The sequence below is a fragment of the Canis lupus genome, chromosome 18 (assembly GCF_003254725.2).
Source record: "Canis lupus dingo isolate Sandy chromosome 18, ASM325472v2, whole genome shotgun sequence".
NCBI lineage: Eukaryota > Metazoa > Chordata > Mammalia > Carnivora > Canidae > Canis > Canis lupus.
In genome coordinates, this window is record NC_064260.1 from 6,922,268 (window position 1) to 6,944,560 (window position 22,293).

The 22,293-nt window shown below is 44.1% G+C and overlaps 1 protein-coding gene across 4 annotated transcripts in view; it reads right to left on the bottom strand.

Annotated features, from left to right (window-relative positions):
- Positions 1 to 22,293, bottom strand: part of HECW1 (HECT, C2 and WW domain containing E3 ubiquitin protein ligase 1) — a 448,536-nt gene that overhangs the window by 297,628 nt on the left and 128,615 nt on the right. Inside the window, exon 2 of one of the 4 annotated variants that reach the window (XM_049096373.1) lies at positions 8,256 to 8,313. The exons of the other annotated variants lie outside the window; for them this stretch is intronic. Within the exon in view, the coding sequence (XP_048952330.1) occupies positions 8,256 to 8,282 (27 nt within the window). The 5' untranslated portion in view covers positions 8,283 to 8,313. The remainder of the gene's footprint in view (positions 1 to 8,255; positions 8,314 to 22,293) is intronic. 4 annotated transcript variants of the gene reach the window in all.

Consider the following 22,293-nt stretch of genomic DNA (forward strand, 5'->3'; position numbering starts at 1 on the left):
TTATAACTGAAAGTTAGTGCCTCTTCATATTATATATACATCAACTATACCTCAATTAAAAATAAATTTTAAAAAATTAAAATAAAACACCCAGAATTATTAAAAGGGAGGATTCAAGTCTGGTGCAGACTTACCAGCAGCCGTAACAAAATAATCATATTTTTTTCTGACAATTTCTGTTAATGGGCTTCCACACAGACTCATATGTAAAGTAAAGCTTATAGATTGGTGCATATCCAGCAAGTGTGTAAATAGAACCTACATCATCATCATCATTACTGCTCCCACTACCACCATCTTCCCCATAACCTAGTAAAGAATCTATTATCCATCATCATCATCATCATCATCATCACCACCATCCCCAAGATCATCTCACCATTATCACTGTGTTGAGCAACTACTCTGTGTAAGGCATTTGACATAATCTTTCTCTTTGTGCTACCACTAAATTCTCTCAAAAACCCATATTACCCTCGTTTGAGAAAAGGGGAGTTAGAGGCTCCATGAGGGTGTCAGTGGTTCCCAAACTCAGCTGGGCTTCAAAATGACCTCAGGACTTTTTAGAAATCTAGATGCTTGGGTTTCAGGAGGAAGCAGTCTCCACTGGTGGATCCCAGGCAGCTGAAGATGTATTTCTGGGCCCTACAGAAAATTTTACTGAGTAGGTGAACTTGCAGATGACTAGGCTAAGTAACTTCCTCAGGGTCACATAGCTGGGAGCAAAGCAGGACCCCAGCTGTAGGGCACTGGACTTCCATGTCATCGCTTAACCTCTTTCCAGTCTTGTCCAACTGATAATAACATTCTATTTAATTTAACAACTGTTTTTTAGTGACTTTAATTGGTTTTTCCACATTTTATATCCACTATTAAACTACATTGAAAGTTTACTTTCCTAAATGACTATTAGATATTTTGATGAATTACTTAGTAATTCAAGGACATTTGTGTCAATGCTACTGAAAGGCCTACATGCATTTCCTGGGAATCTTATTAAAATGCAGATATTGGGGATCCCTGGGTGGCTCAGTGGTTTAGTGCCTGCCTTTTGGCCCAGGGCGCGATCCTGGAGTCCCGGGATTGAGTCCCACGTTAGGCTCCCAGCATGGAGCCTGCTTCTCCCTCCTCCTCTGTCTCTGCCTCTCTCTCTCTCTCTGTGTCTGATAAATAAATAAATAAATCTTTAAAAAAAATAAAATAAAATGCAGATATTGACTTAGCATTTCCTGAGTGGGCCTGGCAGTCTGCATTTCTAAGCTCCCAGCTGATGCCAAGCCTGCTGGTTCCTGGATAAAGGCAGTGGCAACCCTAGGGTGGTTACAAAGAGATCTACTCCCAGAAAATGAGCACAGGCCTATGAGTGAGAATCAAGAGGACCCTCACTGACAGGAATACTGACCGGAACAAAATGTTATGGATGACACTCAGATGTGTTCTTCTGACATGAGGAAAGATATGAATAACTGGGGAGAAGGCATCACCTAATAAAGAATCTAGTGTCCATTATGGAGTAGGGAAAGGTTATTTAAGTGAAAATTACATACTGATTAGAGTGACTGCAAAGTTATGGTTATGACAGTTATGTACATTTGGAAATATCTAAACATTGGTTGAACCGGGTAAGACAAGGAGGGGGACACTCCTGAATGCTGACATTCTTGGGAGATGAGCTGAAGATCCCAGGGCACGTGCCTCCCGGAGTATCAGGTCTACCTCAGAGGACACTGCCTCTTGCAATTGCTGGGGTCACACTCTGATGCCAGGTAATGAATGGCATCAAACTCTGAAAAACCACATTGAAATGAAATAAATGAGAGTTGGAACAAAATAACATACTTTGGCTAATTGCATTTTGGGGAAGAGAAAGTCTGGGAAGGATTTGGTGGGCTGAACTGATAAAGGACAAAAGATGAAATAATGAGAGAACGGGCTTGAATTTTAATTAGGCAGGAGTGTAACAGACCCAGAACTCCAAGAGCATCTTAGATTCTTAGACCTGCAACTGTTGCATGTGAAAAGTATAAATGATTGAGTCCCCTACCCTGCTGGGCCATGTGAGACCAGGTGGGAGGAGAAAGCTCCTTGGTGCCCATCCAGGAAGGAAGGCTCCCTCATACTGGAGACACCATTGCTCTGAGCACTGCAGGGTTGGCATTGAAATAGGCTGAAGCCTGGGCTGCCTTCAGAGGCCAGCAGGAGGCGAGCTACATGGGAACAAGGACAATCAGAAGGTCACATGCCCCCTAACTTAACAAGGACCTCCTCACTCAGCTCCTGACAATTGCTGCCAAGCAGAATAAGAACTATTGGTTATTTTTCAAAAGAAGCTCAGATTTTGAATTTTTATAAAGAACTGTTTTTTAAATAAATTTACCAACAAAATCAAACCATTCCCCCCCCAGAAAAAACCCACAACAACTACAAAAAACACTGGCAGCCAAGTAAAATAATCTTGTCGGGAAGTTTAGAAGTGATGACTTCTGGGTTATATTTTTATGCAAGGTTAGAGATAGCATGAGTTTTTGGAGATTATACCCAGAGGTGGGGTGCAATAGCAAAGTGGGTGAACACAGGGTGCCCCTGGGTCCTCCCTTCCCCACCTATCCTTACCTGCTCTCTCTTTCTTTCCTCTTAGAGCTTCCCAGTTCCTGGGAAACAAACAAAGGGTTACAGAAGGAGAGGAGAGTGAGGGGATGGGGTGACTTGGTGACAGGCCCTAAGGAGGGCACTTGATAGGGTGAACACTGGGTGCCATACTATATGTTGGCAAATTGAATTTAAATAAAATATTTTAAAAAAAAAGAACTTCCCAGTTCCTGACATCATGCTAGATACTTACTTTAATTTCTGAAAAAAAAAAAAAAAACAAAAAACAAAAAACAAAGCAAAACAAAAACCCACATCCCCCAACTAGAATGAAATCTCCATGAGGGCAGCGGCCTGTTTGTTCATGGCTGTGTCTCCAACACAACTGTGTCTGGTACATAGTCGGTGCTCAATAAATCGGTGCCAAGTGAATAGTGAACGACTGGTCCATGTCTCCATCTACAACACCCAAACCAGGATGAGCCTGTGTCTTAGGATCCTTATTCTGGGGTCTGAGGTCTAATTCCTAGTAGGTCATGAGGCAAGAGCGACGTGGGTAATCTAATATCCAAAACTTTTACAGAGAATAAAATATTTCAGAATCCTAGTTCTACTTTGTGGGGAAAAAAAATCTGCAAGGGACAAAAGAAAAGACATATCCATTCATGGTACAGTATATAGGTAGCTGTGATCCTTAGGATACTGACTTATGGTTTGAAATCGTGTAAAACAAGAATCTTCATTAAGAAAGCAGAAGTGAGCAAGCAACCAAACAAACAAAAAAAGAAGTAAGCAAACAGACCCAGAACCCACATCTGCTGACCCACAGCACCATACCCAGACGGCAGCAGGATACCAGGGATGCCGCGTTCTCTAAGAATTCGGCACAACGTGTAAAAAAAAAAAAAAAAAAAAAAAATATTCAGCACAATGCAAACGGGGATCAGGGGATAAAAACCAGCACTAAGGGACTTCTAGTTCTTGCTGAAAAGAGAAAATTCGGGTTCTAAATCCAGCACTACCAAGAAGAGAGGCGTCTCATTTGTGCCTGCATATAAAGCTGGCACTCCCTTGCTTGCACAAAACCACTTACTACACACTACTTCAAACAAGCAAAGCTCAAAACAATTAGCTACACACGCACGTTTTTGGGCCACCTGCTGTCTGAGGAAAATAGCTATGCAACGTGCATGCCCTAGTTTAAACCAATCTTTGAGTTCCACACAAAAAGCATCCTTCCCCTACCTGTCTCCCTCTCTAAAGTTGAATCCACCAAAAGACTAGAAATAACTAGAAATACATTTCCATCTAAGGGAGAGAAAAATATGTTTAAAGGTCAGTCCAGACCTTTTATAAAAGCACTTACTTTGAAAGAACAGGACAGATTATGTATTCAAACACAAGACACCTTCTAAAGAGCAGACCGAGAGGATGTTCAGTGCCACAGCCTTGCTCTGTGCTGGCGGCTCTGGTCCTGCTGGGCATGGTTAACAGAAAGAGTTGAGCCTGTGTGGCCTGTTCTGCTGGGGCTGCTGCGTCAGGATGACGCTCAGAACAATTATTGGGACAGGCTGTGAGCAAGTCAGCAGGACAGTTTTATTTCTGTGCTGAGATTGCTGCTTCCTAATGGGAAAATACTGGTGGTGGAGCTCCTCCCAGGTCTCAGGAAGAGTCAGGGCTCTCCAGGTGATCTGGGTTCCGAGGGAGGTGATAGGGGGGTGCCCAGCCTTGTTGGGGGGCAGAGGGCAGGCGGCCCCTGAAGGAGACCTCATCTCTCAGGTCAGACCACTTCTAGATCCACCCAAGGATATTGGTCTCCTTGACGGAGTTCCTTGCCTCTGCCAAGGGCATGACTCAGCTCACTCATACATAATTGCTCTCTCAGAGGGAGAATTCAAAGCCGAACCCAAGACAGTGACTGGAGAATAGCTAGGGCGAGAGCATGGTGGTCCCCGACTCAATGAAGTCTAGAGCTGGCGGCTTCATGTGCAGGGGGTTTGGAGCTTATCTCTCCAGGAGTTATTGCAACACGGTGGCTTAGGACTTTGGAAACTGAAATCTATGGGAGAGGGGGAGGGATGGGGGTGGGGAGGGAAAGGAGGAGGGCAGCGGATCTTTCAATTGAGTTCCCAAGTCAATAAATGTAGAGAATTAGTGATTCTCTATTGCTGCTTTTCCATTGGTGTCAACACGACAAATTCTGGGGTGGAATTAAAGGCCTCTGATGACCTTCCATTTATGCCTGAATAACACTATAACTAAAAAGCAAGACCGAGATATAGTGGATGTTTAGGGAAGCTGGCTGTGGGCTTCGGGTGCCCAAGGATCCTCACCTCCACCTGCGAATACGTTCTAGATACAGAGCTAACCTCCAGGACATGAGGGAGTGGAGATAAAGATAAAGTGGAGATAAAGAAACTTCGGGATCATCTTCAGCTGGGAAGCCTTAAACAAGAATGCTACAGTTGTAAAGACATATAATTCTGAGGTCAAGGGGAATGAACCGACAAGGAACATTCTGTTTTAGGAGGGGTGCGCAGTCTTGGGCAGACGTGAGGCTGGGTGGAGCCGAGGCTAACCCCACGGCTCCCTTGAGCCCTGGCTCTCTGGACAATCTAGGACAGCACACAACCTCTTTAGGCTTCACTTCCTACGTGAGGGGTTTTTAAGATCCCTCAAATCTTACCGCCCCATTCTTCCAAGCCCTGCCTTCTAGCACATGCCCTGACCCAGAGAGAAATCTAATGAGTCAAGTCTGTCTCCCTCTTTCTTTCATTGCCCTCTCTCCCTCCACATCTTAGTTCTTCCTCCTTATTCCAGCTGCTTCTGACCAAATTCTGAAAAGTCCAGAATTGATCTTTTTTAATATCTCTGGTGAGTGTGACAAATAATGGAGATAGGGACTCATTGCTTCCAGCTGCCTCACTTATGAGGTGTGGTCGTGGTCTTCTTACAATGCCCTGAGCTTGGTGGGGGCCCAAGGGCCTGGCCGCTCTCCATCCATCATGGGTGTCTCTGAACAGGCAGGCTTTGCTCCTGAGGGTCCCACGGGGTGGAAGAGACTGTCAGGCTGCAGCTCCCAGCCCGATTCTACTTCCTTTCTTTTCCTTTCACAGATGTTACTTGTCTCTTGCACAACCAGTATCTATGTCCTGGGGGACCCAACAGACACAGAGATGCTAGTCATTGCAACATATAAGCCCTAATGTCTATTTGTTTGCTTTTCCAAAAAGGACCTTTCACAGGCTTTAGGAAGCCTATATAGAGCAACAAGATCCTCTCTGTAGCATAAAGACCTGTATAGTGTAGATTTCTGTTCCATTCTCATTCATCGACACAGACAGGCCTAGCTCTCATCGGTTTTAGCCAGTAGTTTTCAACCAGGGGTCCATATAAGAACCACCCCCGGATACTTTTTCAAAATGCAAATGACCAGGCTGCACATGTAAAGGTAAATCTGGAGATCTGAGATGTGTCCCTGGTTGAGAACTACTAGTCTTAGCATGAAACTCCCCCTTATTTGGGCTTATTCTAGAGATGAGCGTGCATCCTGCCGAGAATCATCCCAGAACCTGAAAAGTGTTTCTGCTTTAAATGGTAAGATATCTGCATTAAGTGATCTCTCGTTCATCTCCAGATATTTTTATAAATCCAGCTAGTAATGTAGACTTATCCTGGACCATGGTGAATCTTCCCGGAAAATATTACAGAAAGGCATAAGAAATGTTCAATTTTGAAGATCTAAACAAAAAAACATGAAAGTACCAAGGCTGTTACATATTTCCTTTATCATGCAATTTGGGGTGAGGGGTTTTGCACTGTCTTTCCATGGAACCTGGGAATAAGGTTGCTGTGTTCTGTGCCTTTGGGTTTCTAGTGCCTCCGTCATGTAGGGGGTTGCGGTTATGCTTATATTTCACAAACTAAGTCCTTTGGGAGCATCGGTCCTGATCTCTGTCTTCTCCCTCCTGTTAATCAGGGAAAGCTCACTCAGATAAATGGCAAGGGAGGATATATGGCCATTGTGTTTCTTGGATCACTGAATAAAATCCCCTGAGATTATCCGTGTGCACACGTAGTCTTGCGGTTACATTGGAGGCAAAGCTTGTACCTGGAGATGCGTGTAGGCTGAGCTTCTCCAGGACAGGGAAGCCCAAGGATACCAGTCCTGAAAAGATGAAAGTGAGAACATTCTCCTGGAATGTTAAATGCATCCAAAAAGGTATTTTTAAGACTTCCTACTGTACCTTTACAGCCAAAGAGAAAATTCAGAAGTCCCTGGGGAATGTAAACAGATAAGAGTGCTGTGCGCTGGCAAAAGTGTTCTCTTAGAGACAGTCAAGCCTTCCCCAAGGGGGAAGACTAGTGGGTGGGTAGCTGAGTAAACTCAGAGAAATAAAGCCACTGCCAACAGCACAACAAATTGAGAGACACAATATAAGAAAAAAAGTTGAACATGGAAAGTAAAACATTTAAAGTTACTGCCCTGTGATGGTCCCTGCACGTTCGGCATCACCTGATTAAGTACTAATTTAATGCTTCCTGAACACCACACATAAAATGCTCATTCTCTGTTTGCGTTACTCTAAATTTACTAATTAAGACAGCTCCCCTGTGGGTGAGTTGCAGGCAGTGCCCCGTGGAGGGAGGGAAGACCTGAGCCTGGGAACTGCATGCCTCCTGCGAGCTGATGAATGCCAAGATGCTCACTCTCCCTACTGCAGGGCTATTTCAGGGATTAGCTGAATATGCTTGTGGATGTGCTCAGTACATTTGGGAAGTACTATGCAGATGTGAGCTTTTCATTATTTTTTAGACAAAAGCCTCAGTTAAGGGTTGCCACACTGGGGCCTGTGGATGGAGATGCCAGCTCAGACAGGCAGGTCCCTGCTCCTCACTTACCCACCCAGAGACTCAGCAGTGACACAGCCCTGTACACCCAGTTCCCTTGAACATAAGATGGGAACAGTGGTCATACCTACCTCTTCAGATTGTTGCGGGTAGAGGGGATTCATGCAGAAAAAGCATCTAACATATATCATGACACATGGTGTCCGGGTAATGTGAGCTGTGATTATTGTAAACCAGGGCTGTTACTGAAAGGTGTAAGGCTCTGAGATCCGGGAAGGAGGGGACTTGGCATGAAGTCTGCGGGGATGTGGGGAAAGCCCATCTCAGGGGAGCTCCCCCAGCTGCAAGGGGCCCCTTCCAATGAACTAGCAGCCTCCTGATGGCTGGTCTGACCGGGTCAGGTGGAGAGATTGCTGCTCTGGTCTCCACGTGAATTTCTGTGTATCCACATCAACTGTAGGTAATTCCCCACAGCCCAGCAGAGTCCTCAGCTGTAGTTTTGGAAGGACCACGACAGAGTGGGTGCTTGTTTCCAGGTATAAATTCACTTGCGACAACTGTAGGTTCACATCACACAGGGGAAACTTGACATGCAAAAAACATCATCTCAAAATGGAGCACAGTCAAATAGGGGTGGATGCAGGTGGCAGGGGGTGGGCGGGTGATGGATCTCAAATGTCAGAGCTGCACTTGAGAGAATTCCTGGGCCGGGCAACCACAGTGGGCTGTGGACTGAGGCACATTCCATTATGAGTGGAGTGGGTTTATAATGGAATGACATGGATGGGTTCTTATAATCAGAAAAACACACTGACCTTCACACTACACAGGTGCAGCAGCATAATGACCCACCACGTGTACGCGCATCAATTCCTGGGGAAAAGTCCAACGAGGTTAACTCAGCGTGTATCCCAAGCAAACAAAATCAGCGACATTACCCGAAAGAAGAAAGCTGTGCCCCCACCCCCACCGAGATACCTAGCTTGGGCAATCAACACGTAAAGGGAAAAATTACACGAGGATCGTAATAGTTTTCAGGAAGCAGGAGAAAAATGTAGCAAGCAACATTATTTCATGGCAGGAGTATTTTGCTATAGATTTTGAAATTTAATGTTAAGGAGTACGAATCATGGGACTAGAAAAAAATATTTTTTTTTTCAGGAAACAAGAATTTGGTGTGGGGCTTGCGGGGAGGAGATGGGAAACCTACCTAAAGGCATTCTCAGACATGCTCCACTTGCCAGACTCCCTCAACCACAAAGGAACCAGATCTACAGTGAAACTGCTGGAAATATCACTAACTCACTTCAGTGCACATACTCAGATGTGAAAGATTCCAGAGAGAGCACTGTCCCCTACGTGGCCAGTAGAGTATTGCCCCCAAATAGCAGCCACTGACCACAGCATCTGCATTTCAGTATAGAGAAACCATGTCAAAAATTAGGGGTTTGATGGAGAGATGCCAGGCATCCGCAAATTGCTAATGGTTTTCCATCAGGGTCCTGTTAATCCCAGTATCACTGTGGTTCATGAGTTTTTATTCTGATTTTATGGACTCATCTTCCTCTGAAGCTAAAGTTGCTATGAAAGGGATCAATAGGGTCTTACTCCAGAAAAAAGTGGGATATGATATCAGCTTTCCAAAAACCCCAGTGAAACCTGAAGCTTTGCTGACAAATGGGTTTGTGTAAGAAACAAGTCGCAAGCTTGCACTCTGCATGCATAGATTATATCCTCATCCCTGGCCTGAGCAGATTTGCATAGGAGACAGAGAGAATTTGAGGCCCCTGTACTCAGATCCCCCTCCCCTTTCTGGACACTATTTGGCTTCTCAGTGGTGAGGAAACAGAGGGGCTTCACCCCTTTCCCTATGGTGCCCACGGGCTTCCCAGCTGCTCCCCAGGCTGGCCCAGCCCTGCTCCATATGAAGGCCCTTCCGCACTCACCTTTTCCATGTTTGAGATCCTCAGACCCTCCTATATTCACACCCATATTCCCATCCATGGCCTCAGTTACTATCCACACATTGACAATTCCCAAATTGACAGTTCCCACAGCTCAGCACTCTCATCTGAACTGCAAACCAACATCATCCACTGGGGCTTCTCACAGCCTTTAAACACAGTTCAAACGGAACTCAGGATCTTTGTCCCCACACCCGGAGCCCAGACTCAGTAACAGTTCCTTAGCCACTAGGTCCCACTGTCCGTACCTTTGGCTACTAGTTCTTAACCATTCTAGAATGCGTTGCTTCTCACCATTTCTACTCCTTCATCGTGGCTCAAGCCTCTCTCCTACCCAAACTCAACTGACCAGAATCAGTCTTCCCACCCTACCCATGCCCCATACACATTCTCTACAACACGTAGAATGCTTTTTATAAAAGGATTATGGCACTTCCTTGCTTTAGTGGCTTCATACTTCTTTTAGGCTAAAATTTGAGACAGGTTGAGACATTTCAAGCATGCAAAATAGATCTGGGCCTGCGGCCTTCCTGGCCCTTCTGCCCACCCCATGCATGACAGCCCAGCCACTTGGGGCATTTTATAGTCTTCAGAGGTGCTTGCTTCCCTTTCTTGGGGATGTCAGCATGCTGGTCCCTCTGTGTGAAACATACTTCCTTCAGTCCTCCCCTACAACCTTTAGTCCTCGGTCCCTTGGGACATCAGCCAGAACAAATGCCCCTGGAACAATACCCTGTACTTATTTTTGAAAAGAATTTTAAAGAACTATTTGTGTGATTTATTTAATGTCTGTCTTGCAAAGTCAACCTGAAGTTCTCTAGGAACTGAGGCTGCCAACGTCAGTACTGAGTGCAGACCCGCTACAAGGGCTTGCTCACCATGTGCCCTGAGAACTGGATGGATGAAAGAATTGCTGAATGATGCAGGACTGTTTATGTCCTTGAGGAACTCACAGTCTAGACTTCAGAAGACACAGAAGAAGCATCCAGATGCACCTGTCCCAAGCCAAATGTTGATCCAATTAATCAAACATACACATGCACATTAGAAGAGTAAGCAGAAGAGAAAGAGACCATTCATATTACATGTTACTGATTTAGCACTTAACCCGGGGGAGTACTTGTGTATTTTACTTTACAGTTTCCTGTAAATTGGTTTTTTACAGTTTCCTAGTAGGTTAGCTGCAAAACTTGACACTGGCAAAGAAGAATGAGAGCAGAGTGGAGACTTTATAGATAAAACGAGTGGGGATTTTAAAAGATCCAGCTCTAGATCCCTAAATCTCATACCACTCCACCAACCAGGACCTGGATGGAACCTCTTCCATCAAGAATAAGCTGGAGCCCAAGGAAGTTAAAGAATGAAATGGGGACAAAGTGATTGTCTACATGAATGCAACCAGAAAAGTGCTCTACCCTTTGCTTTTGGCCCATGTAACCTTACAAGTCCACCCAGGCTCTTCAAAGATTTCAAGTAGAGGAAACCCCAACAGGAAAAGACAACTGACAGTATTGGGGACCAATAAAGTTGTACCTTGTAAGTAACCTGAGATTAGATGATTCCTCCTTCAAATGCATGAGCATTTATATACAGTTGTATCTACTTCAACTACTGTACTCAAGGGTCTATGACCCTTGGGGACACGCTCAGAGCCCACTGCACAGGGTAACAGGAAAATCAAGCAGGAAGGACACTTCTGAAGATCATTGCAGTAGGGCCTGTGGTAGAAGCCCTAACAGCAGGGCAGGTGTGGCTGATATGCACAGCCTTTGATGAGGCCAATCCTTCATGGTCCCCAAGTCGGCCCTCTGAGGCCCCCAACAATGATGCACGTGCCCTGCGAACTTATCCTGCAACAGCGCCATTCTAGGGATCAAGGCTGACAGGTGCCAACACTCTCCCGCCCCCCCCCCCCCCACCAGGTCACCAGGGGAGAAGTTACCATTATTAAAAATCAAATAAACTGGTTAAGGTATTATTAATACAGGGCCAATATTGACCCTGCCCCTATCCAAATGAGCTGAGGTTAAAAGCTAATACAGAACATGTAACACAGTGACCTGTCATGGGTTAAAAATTCTGTTGTTTTGCTCTTCTCCGGCTCCATTTGGTCTGCATCTAGGAAGTGAAGGGTTTTTTAGGAAGTGATCAATATCATTATGGGTGGAATGGATAAAAGGAAGCAATATAAAAGACGACTGATTTTTTTAAAAACCCTGTTTTGGTAATTATAGAAGCAACATACATCTGTTGTTTAAAATGCCAAGCCATACAGACAATATGACAAAAAATCACTCATAAGCCTACCCCTGAAGAAAACTAGAGATTCTGATTGGAATGGGTTTCTCGTTTCTAAGAAGCGGTTTGAGGGAAGCCTACTCAAAGTGCCACCTTCTGGGTGCCAGGTCCCAGCAAGTTCCAGCAGGCCTGGGGGTGGGCATCCTGGAAACGAAGCCCCAGAGTTTCTGGCCTTCCAAGGAGGCTTGTGATATCTAAAAACAATTTACACTTACTTTAAGCAGATGTATCTGATATCCTCAGAAAGCTGTCAACTAGCACAATCACCCCCGTACAAGACTGCAGTCGTGACTATCAATTACTTGGGTTGTCCTCAGAATGGATGACTGACAATTAGGATCGATTGAGTTCCAACAGGAGATGCCAAGTTGCACGTGGGCAATTCCAAGTACAACACAACAGACCCGCCTGGAAGGACAAATTAAGCTCAACGGTACATGTTTTGAATGAGATTCTTAAAAGCTTATTTCTTCTTGGAGACCAGAATATTACACTCGCTGATTTAATAGGAGGATTCTTATTGAGAGATCCCAAGTAACAAGCTGTGTCACTAGATCCTCCATCATGTGAGTGTCACAGCAAGGACTCCTCTACTAACAGTCGGTGGGACAATGCACTGACACAAATGAGTCAGGTCCTATTTTCAATGTCATGACCATGAACTTGTCGGCACCACTGAGGGGTCTAACCCGTCTCGTTGCATCCCAAGCTCATTTCTTCCAGTCACCTGTCTTGATGTCATTTACATTTTCAGGACATATAAGATTTACTGTCACATAACCTTAAGGGTATTACTATCATTGAATTCCTTGTCTTGGGAGGAGGTGCCTTTTTGAGCCACTACCTACAGCATCACTTCATGTCATTAATGACTTACAGTGCCTTCCAAATTCTCAGGTCTTACCATTCACACAGATGATCTCTCTTAAATTAAAAAAAAGGGCGGGGGGGAACTTTGACAAACTGGCTAGTCTTTTCTCAACAAACATGGACTCAGTGGCATAAGTGAGCTACTCATCTTATATTTTACATTTTAATATTCATCTTGTTAGTATATTTTTATTGTCATTTGTTCATATATTTCTCCAATTCTCTGGCATAGCCATTAATTAATAATAATTTCTAAAATAAAAATGTCTTGACTTTAAACTTCCAAGATCTATTGGAATCTCTATTAATAATCTCTATTAGTAATAATCTCTAAAATAAAAATGTCCTGACTTTAAACTTCCAAGTTGACCAAACTTCCCATTTGACATTTTCTTCCCGACCCATCGATCTCATGCTGATTCTAAGGAAGACTTTTTCCAAAGATGACCAGCTTGTCCTTACAGGGACAGTTCCAACTCCATGAGCAGGCAACATAAATACGTGAGTGCAGCCTCCTCCTCCCAGTACCTTCCTCCTCAGACCCCAACCCTGAACAGCAATGCCACGAGGAGGGGTGAGGCTGAGTCCTGCAGCCAAGATGGTGAGGACGAGGTGGAGGCAGCCTCCAAGAGCTCTCCTGCTACGGTTAATGGGTGGGTGTTCAAGGCCAGGAGCTGGGTCCCTGCCCTACCACTCCATCCTTCCCAGGGCTGAGATTTACTGCTGCTCAGCCCATGGCTGTTTGCTTTTCCTCAACCTTCATGTTCCAACCGCAGGACATCTGTGATGGGGAAACTCTCCTAACAGAACTCCATTCTTGACTAACTCCACAACAAAGCTGTCTTCTAAGAATAAGAGCTGATCTCAGGATGTTTTCATTAGAAACAGATTTCTGCAACAGCCTATCAAAACATTTTCCTTGCACAATAAGCAGTACAATGGGGCAGAATGATGCAAAACATACGAGCTTACCACTGTCCTCAGCAGCCAGCAGCTCCCTTACTGTGTTTTCATTGGCTCATTTAACTCACATATCGTAGATAAGTGCAGCCTTCATCATGCTTGGTGTTTTTCATGCTCCAAGTGGCAGAAGAAAAAGGCTGGTGAACTGCATTTCTGCCTCTGTTTTCAAAATCTGTCACCAGCTGTCCCTGAGGGCTGAGGTTTGCCTGCATCCTTAAAGAGCCAAAGAGGTGCTAGCTAACAAGGCAGGCTCAGAGTCATCCACTTATTGACCGCCTACCACTTGCCTGGCATCATATTAGCATTGGAAAAACACCACGGTGAGAGCTAATATCTAGTATTTATATGGTTTTCGATGTGCCAGGACCCTTTCTAAGTGCTTTACATAGAGGAAGGCGCTAGGCCTTGCAGCAGCCCCGCGAGACAGAGGCTATCACTGCCTACAGCTTGTAGGCGAGGAAGCTAAGCATGGGGTGGTGGTGTAACTTGCCAAGTGCCCAAAAGAATAAGGAGCAGGCTGGAGTGCAGACGGACCTGGTCCCTGCCCCAAAGGAGCCAACACACGTAGACCAGACCAACTGAGTACACAACCTGTCAGAGCATTGAATGTAAGAGCTGAGGAGGGTCCTGGCAGTTCCTGTTCAGTGATGTATATATATAAACTTATTTTGGTTGGTAATACCTTTAAGACAGACACTAACGGGGCTATGCCTTCTGGAACTCCAGCTCGTCCTCGGGGAAAACAGTGGCACTTTTTCTCCCTGTCCTTTTAACATTTTTTTCTTCCAGTTTCCACTGTATAGTCTAATCTTTCTGAAATGTATTTTTGTGCATGGCTTATTACATTTACCATCTGTTTCATTTTGAGTTTTTGCCCTCACAAATAGTTTTCCAAGTGCTACTTGTTAAGCAATCATTTAATATATTCAAAATCGATAAATATTTTTATAAACTCATGTCTTTCAAGATGATCAATCTCTTCTATTCTCTGTATTCACATATTGACACATGAAGTTTTCAGGTTTGTGTGTACGTGTGTATACATGTACACAGAGTAAGGCATATAAACCTCTTTACTATATATTTATAATAATATATCACATTGGGTAGCACAATACCCCCTTCACTAATTTTTGAAATAAATTCTTCTCAAAAATCTCCTAGCTTTGCTTGCATTTTTATTTGTCTGGAACTGGAGAACTAGGATTGCCGTGGTTGCAGGGGGCCATCTAAAAATGCCATAACAGCATTATGTTTATCACGAGGCACTTACAAGGCAGGGGACCAAAGAGTGCTGGCGACATTCATACAGAGGACTCTGCCCAAGATTCAGTGGAACTCAATCCTCACACTCAACCACATTCTAGAACATAAAAATCCCATGGATCTTTTTGGTGGGATTAAGTTAAATGAATGAATATGGGAAGAATTTATACATTAATTATAAATTAATACATTAATTTTTCCAACCAGGAGTATGATCTGTGTCTTCACTTACCAAATTCCTGTCTTGATTTTTTAAATTAATATCTGTAGTTTTTGTCATGTAGGCTCATGTTTGTAGTTCATGTTTTCTTTCTTAAAATTTCAAAATGGTTTCTAAAATTATCCTGGGTTTGGGACAAAGGATAACAATTCTTATTCTGCATTTTTTGGAAAAATGGAACTCCACTGCCTTCTGTTTCAGATCCTTTTTATCAGCCTAGTACTCATGCTCAGGTTTTATCATTTTTTTAAGATTTTATTTTATTTATTCATGAGAGATACAGAGAGATGCAGAGACACCGGCAGAGGGAGAAGGAGGCTCCCTGTGGGGAGCCTGATGTGGGACTCAATCCCAGGACCCCGGGATCATGACCTGAGCCAAAGGCAGACACTCAACCACTGAACCACTCAGGCATCCCTGGTTTTATCATGTTTTATTACCATGTTTTATTACCATGTTTGCTGTTCTGGGGTTCACTGGTCAGAGAAGGTTGACTCCCTTCTACACCCCCCTGTAGGAAGAACCAAAGTCTCCTTCCCTGGTAGCCACTCCTGGAATAGGGGCAGGCGGTTCTCTGTGGGGCTCCCCCAGGTGAGGAGACATAGAATGAGCTCTATCTTTCTTCAACATCTCAAAGGGAAGAGCTCTGGAACCCCTCAAGCAAGGTTCTTTCTGGTTCCAGGTGAGGGTTTCCCCATTTCCCAGGTCTTCTCCCTCCAGGTGTGTTGGAGCTGGGCCTCAAAGGTATAAGGGTGGTCAGGACTCGGATCTGGACCATGGCTCTGGCAGGGGATTGGTCTGATTTGCTGGTCAATCTCGAGTCAATGAGATTAGGTGGAGGAGGACTAATGGGACCTTGCTTTGGGTCCGCTGCCTAAACCCTGGATAGTCACAAAGTGACCTGACATTTGCTTTCATTTGCTGTGCATTTATTTCCCTATAGGGCTTCACATGGCGTAGTCTTTTCATTCAGTCATGTATTCAACAACTTCATTGAAGGCCAACCACACACCAGGCACTGGAGATGAGGCAGTGTTAGTGAACACCACAGACTATGAGCCCTGGCTGTGCACCTCATGTTTGAGAGGAGAGAGCAACCAAAAAAACCTCACAATAAATAAGAAAAATACACGTTAGATGGTGAGAAACTTAAAGACAAAACAATAAATGAGAAATGAAATGTTAAAATGTAGTAGGAGATGACATTTTAGATTGGGTTTCTCGAAGGAAAGATGTTGAGTAAAGAACGGAGGAAGAAAAGGAAGTGTCCGAGAAGATGTCTAGGGAAAGATAGTTTCAGTCAAAGAAAACAGCAAGTGCAAACGTGCCTGGGGTATTTTTGAGAAACAGCAGAGAGGCCAGTGTGGCCATCCAGAGCTAAGAAAACAGAGGGGAGAATGGTAGGAAATGAAGTTGAAGATGTAGCATGAGGCTGGATAGTGCTAGGTGCCAGGAACTAGGCTAGTTCAGTGGAAGTGCTACGCTATCCATATGGAGTGAGGTAGGGAGTCGCTGGAGAGCTCCAAGCAGGCAAGTGACACGACCTGGCTTGCAAAGAACAGAATGTCTCTAGCTGCTGGTTTAAGAGCACAGGGAAGGGGAGAGAAGGGAGACCTTGCAAGAATGCAGGAGAGACACAAAGGTGGCATGAGCAGGGCGGGGGCAGTGGGAGCTGTGAGAATTTGGTAAGAATTATAGAGAGAAGAGCGTTGTCACGGGCAAGGCTGTATTGCACTTAATGTGTAATGCCCTCCGCTAAGCTTGTGTTGGTCTAGCAGCCATCTGATCGTGCGCAGCTCTCACAGACTGAAGGGAACACTTGCCGCTCCTTACCCGCTCAGCTCCCTACAGTGACACTTCTTGCTGGATAGTATGAAGCCACTTCTCTTTCCTTCGATTGAAACTGTAATCAGTTTGCACCCCTCTCTCCAATTCTATCTTTGCTTATTGTGGGCACCACAGCTCCTGTCATGCCCACCGTATCTCTACGTCCACTTCCTGCTTCACTGCATTTTGGGGAGTGGAAGAGCCAAATGAGAACAGGAAGAGAGAAGCAAATGGAGGCAGCTGGGTTGGTGTTGGCTGGGAGCTACCGAGGGCAGGTGATATGCAGGTATGCAGAGGTCTGGTCCTGGTCCTCTGGGCACTGGTCACTCTCAGTATCCTGGAAATCAGTTCTGGAGACAGATATATCAGTCACTATTCCTAGGCTCCAGAGCACTGTCATTGTGCGTCATCTAGGAAACTTCTCATAAAATTATTTTCGTAGAAGTTGTACCTGGGGGAGGGAGAAGCATCTAGTAACCTCTGTCACTGCTAGTCACTCTAGTAACTGGATATAACTGCCGTCTCTTTCAGTCACACGTTTTTCCACTGGACAACACTTTAAGACTCGACAGACACATGGAAGAGTTTCTCAGACATTGAAAAACAATAGCAGATTTTCTCTGAACATATAATCCATAAAGATATTAAATCCATAGGCATATGCTGCCCCAGATACATGTGACCATGTGTGCTCAATGCCCATCTTTTCCACAATGGCATCTCAGAAGTCCTAGGGACAAAATGTAAAAAATTGTGCCACCCAATGCTAAGATGTGGAGAGCTGAAAGGCAAGAAAAATGATAATATCTAAGTCGTGGTTTCTTCAGTAACTTTGTCTTTTCTGCAATTGATGGTGCATATGAACGTGAAGAATTTCCAGATGTAATATCTCACCCAATAATAACAACCAGCCGGGATAGGGAGACAAGGGTGAGGTTTTCACTTTGGTTGGTCTCAGCATTTCAGCTGGAGAATATTCACCCATGGAGGACTGTGAACCAGAGGGGTTCTCATTTCCACCTCTGAAAACGTGGGTCTGCTAAAACTTAACAACTTTAACAATCTTAAAAATTAGAACATTAAATAGCACAATTATCAGGAAAAATGGTCTATGAATATTATCATTTCTGGTGGTTAAGGGGTTTCTGAGCAAAGAGGACTGGCACCTGGGTTAGAGAGTGGTTAACAGCCACTCTAAAGATAGAGACATCTGGGAAGATGTAGTCCCTTCTCCTCTGGAGACATCCGTTTACATGCAGGGGTGTGAGTCTTTTGCCCCCTCTCCTCAGATAGGGTTTCGTTATATTCCAGAACAAAGGTCTCTCTTCCTTTCTCGGAAGAGGAGGAGAGCCAGATGTGCCAGTCACTCCTATATAAGCACCGAGATTCATAATTTTGGGGTTTCTCTCCTTGGCACAAACCCCTGCCTGTACAGGGAATATCTGGCTCCCATCACTTCATCCCAAGAGGAAATGATGCTGAGATTGCATGGAAATCAGTCTGTTCTCTCATCCAAAGACCTCATGTTTTCTGTCATAATAAATAAATACAAGTGGATGTATGACTTAACAATGAAAGGACAGTTGGCTGTGATGGCAACACTACTCACTATTAAAGGATGCGTTATGATGACCCCCAATCATTCCACTCCCCTCTGCAGAGATCACACATCCCTGCCTGCCGTGTGACCTGCTCATGCTACCCATGGCAATGTTAGAAACACCTACCTCATACACTTTGGACTTGACCATGTGATATGTAATATGCTCTGGCCAACTAAATGTGATGTCCACTTCCGAGCAAGAAGTTTTAAGAGTTATCATGAGTTTACACCAGCCTTTTGCTCCTGTTCCCTCTCCCCCAACAACAGCATTTCCAGCTCTACTAGAGCTGTGCCATCAGGCTATACCTCAGAGGGAAGAATATACATGCAGCCCAACCCACAAAGGGAAGGAGAGCTGTAGCTAACCTACAGCCCAGATGTGGATGTGACGCGAAGGAGAAATAAATATTTGTAGGAAAAGCCACGAGGTTGTGAAGATGCTTGTTTCATAGTCTACCTAAGAAAAGAAAATTGTGTGGATATTTGTTTTACAACATAATCAGCCAAAGCAGATTGACGTAGCTGCACACCAGCCTCCACTCTGCCTCTCGTCTGAATTGAACCCACTGCTCAGTGGAAGGCGGCATATCCTGATTCTTCGGCACCAACCAGCACTTGGCATTTCCCTTAACTGACCTTCTTTAAAAGAAAAGTCTTCTGTTTCATGAGTGGGGAGGAGGTTTCGGCACCAATATGAACTTGTGGAGTGGCAAGGATCTAAGAGATTTTCTTCTCTCCTGTGTTCCATTCAAACCATCCCAATCAACCAAGTCCTCTACTTTTTCTTTTTTGTACTTGCTGGTTTCTCTCTTTCACTGAAATTCCAAGTTCTTTATGAACACTTTCCCCTAGGAACTGTCAACTCTCAGGTCAAATTTCTCCCGGTAGTTATCAAGTCAGGATATGTATTGTATCCTTCCCACTCAATATTTCCCACAAAGAACACATTCTTTGCTAACAAGGGAGAAGACTGCAGTGGCTGCAGTGCAGTGTTGCTGGGAAGGGCTCATAGTTAATTTCTGGCATTTACTAATTTTTAAAAAAGATTTTATTTATTTATTCATGGAGACAGAGAGAGAGAGAGAGAGGCAGAGACAGAGGCAGAGGGAGAAGCAGGGCCGACGTGGGACTCGATCCCGGGACTCCAGGATCACACCCTGGGCTGAAGATGGCGCTAAATTGCTGAGCCATCGGGTTGCCCTAAATTTTTATGTCAAAATATAGAAAACCCGGGGAAACAGGCTCTTGTACCATCCAAAGTCTACATTCCCTGCTTAGATCTGCTGTCTTGAGTCTTTTTCAATCTCTTAGCTGGCAAACAGAAAGTCCCCTTTAGGGCACTAACACAATTACAAAATTGGAGTTTAACAGACTTAAACTGGGTCCTCCTGGAGGCATTTACACTTTAGAATAAGAGCAGTCTCAGATCATAGCAGCGGGGACAGGGAGACAGTAGGAGTCAGAAGACCTGCCAGGAGAGGTTAGTGTCTTGTCTCTTTGCACTGTCTGCCATGGCCAGGAGGACCATGACAAACCAGAGCCAGAGTGTGTCAGCGATTGCTCACTTTAAGCCAAAGAGCCTAAAGGACCTCAAATTTACCGACCTAATGAAATAGGTCCCTGCTTCATTTTCCCTATCCAGGAGCTAACAGTTTAAGGAACAATAGGGCAGAACTTCCACATGATTTTAATGGTGGCACACTGAGCAAATGGGATAACATATGCTGGTACAAATCAATTCAGTGAATCCACATCATGTGCAAGACCCACAGGGATGCTTTTAGGGTTGTAAATACCTAGGAAAAAAAGAGTTGCATTGAAAGGGTTGTGATGGGAGAGACAGATGGTTCCCAGATGTGGAACAAGCAGAAGGGCAGAGGGAGGTAGAGAAGTGTGAGTTCAAGTCTGAATCTGCCGCTTTCCAGCTCTGGGATCTTGAGCAAGTTACTTAATCTACTCAAATGTCACTTGTAAATGAGGATTATGATGGTCTCTACTCCATAGTGCTGTCAGTGGATTTAGGTAGGAAAACATATGGAAAGTACTAGACCTGTGGCACCTACAGGACCAAAAGAGACTCAGAGCTCAGTATCAAGGAAGGTGTGCAGGGGGCACCTGGGTGGCTCAGTGGTGGAGCGTCTGCCTTCGGCCCAGGGCGTGATACCGGGGGCCTGGGATTGAGTCTCACATCAAGCTCTCTGTGGCGAGCCTGCTTCTCCCTCCACCTATGTCTCTGCCTCATGAATAAGTAAATAAAATCTTTTTTTTTTAAAAAAAGGAAGGTGTGCCAAGTTCAGGAAATGAGGGTCACTCCAGCCAGGGCTTTAAAGAAAGTACTAACGCTTGGCTAAGCATTTACCACCCAGCCACTTTCTGCTTTACATTTTTTTTTTTTTAATTTTGGCAAACTTCCAGACTTACAGAAAAGTTGTGGGAATATTACAATGAATCCCTAATATAGTGCACACAGATTCTCCAAATGGTACTCTTCGGCTATATCTGTTTTTCCTTTCTCTCTCTGTGCCTGTGTGTGTGCACACACACATCATGCATACATACATATATAATTTATATAATTGTGCATATTGATATGTGTGCATGTCTAATTTTTTCTGAACCATTGAAAAGTAATCTGTAGACTCTTTACTCCTGAATACTTTGGTGTGTATTTCCTAAAAGCAAGAAATTATTTTATGTAACTACAGTATATTTATAAAAATCAGGAAATTAACATTGACACTCTTCTAGTATCTAATCGATAGACTAATCAGATTAGGCCCATTTTTCAATAATGTAATTTAGAGGAAACAAAAGCCCAAGATCCCATGTTACATGTTGCATTCAGTTGTCTTTCTTTGTATTTCACGACACTGATAATCTTCCAGGGTACAGACTGGTGATTTTGTAGAATATCTCTCACCTTAAAATTTGTCTAATGTGCCTTGTGATCAGTTTCAGGCTCTGCTTTTTGGGCTAGAACACCACAGAAGGGGCGCTGAATTCCGCATGTACCCTCTCCTGTGCACCTGCTAGCACTACTCCACCTCTGATGTTGTTAACTTTGATTATTTAGTCAAGGTGATGTTTGCCAGGTTTCTCTACTGTAAAACTATTTGATCCCTTGTAATTAATAAATACCTTGTGGATACTGTGAGATTATGTAAACAGACCATATTATTCCTTAAACTTTCACTTTTTTAGCATGAATTCATTATTTTTTGCCTCAATCAGTTATGCTGATGGTCCTAGCCCTTTTCTTAACAGAGTTTTTGAATTGTCTTTTTTTTTTTTTTTTTTAGATTTTATTTGACACAGAGAGAGCTCACGCAGGAGAGGGCACAAGCAGGGTGACTAGGGGGCAGGGAGGGAGAGAAGGAGAAGCAGGCTCCCCGCTGAGCAGGGGTTTATCCTAGGACCCTGGGATTATGACCTGGGCCGAAGTAGATGCTTCATCGACTCAGCTGCCCAGGCGCCCCTGAATTCTGTCTTTGAGGACTATTTTCCACCGCAATGAATTTTATTATGAGGCTCACTAATGCTGCTACACTATGAAGCATCTTTCCAAAATGTTAGCTCCTGCCTGGTGTCAGCTGGTTGCAAAGACTTTAATTCAGGAAAGGTGAGCACCAACACTGGAAGTGCCTTTTACTTGCCAGAAAGTGGATAAAAATTAAATTCTTCTTGAATTTAATTATAGTAGTCATTTTACATTTGGTTTCAACATAGGATTGTTCTTTCTTTCTTTCTTCTTTCTTTCTTTCTTTCTTTCTTTCTTTCTTTCTTTCTTTCTTTCTTTCTTTCTTTCCTTTCTTTCTTTCTTTCTTTCTTCTTTCTTTCTTTCT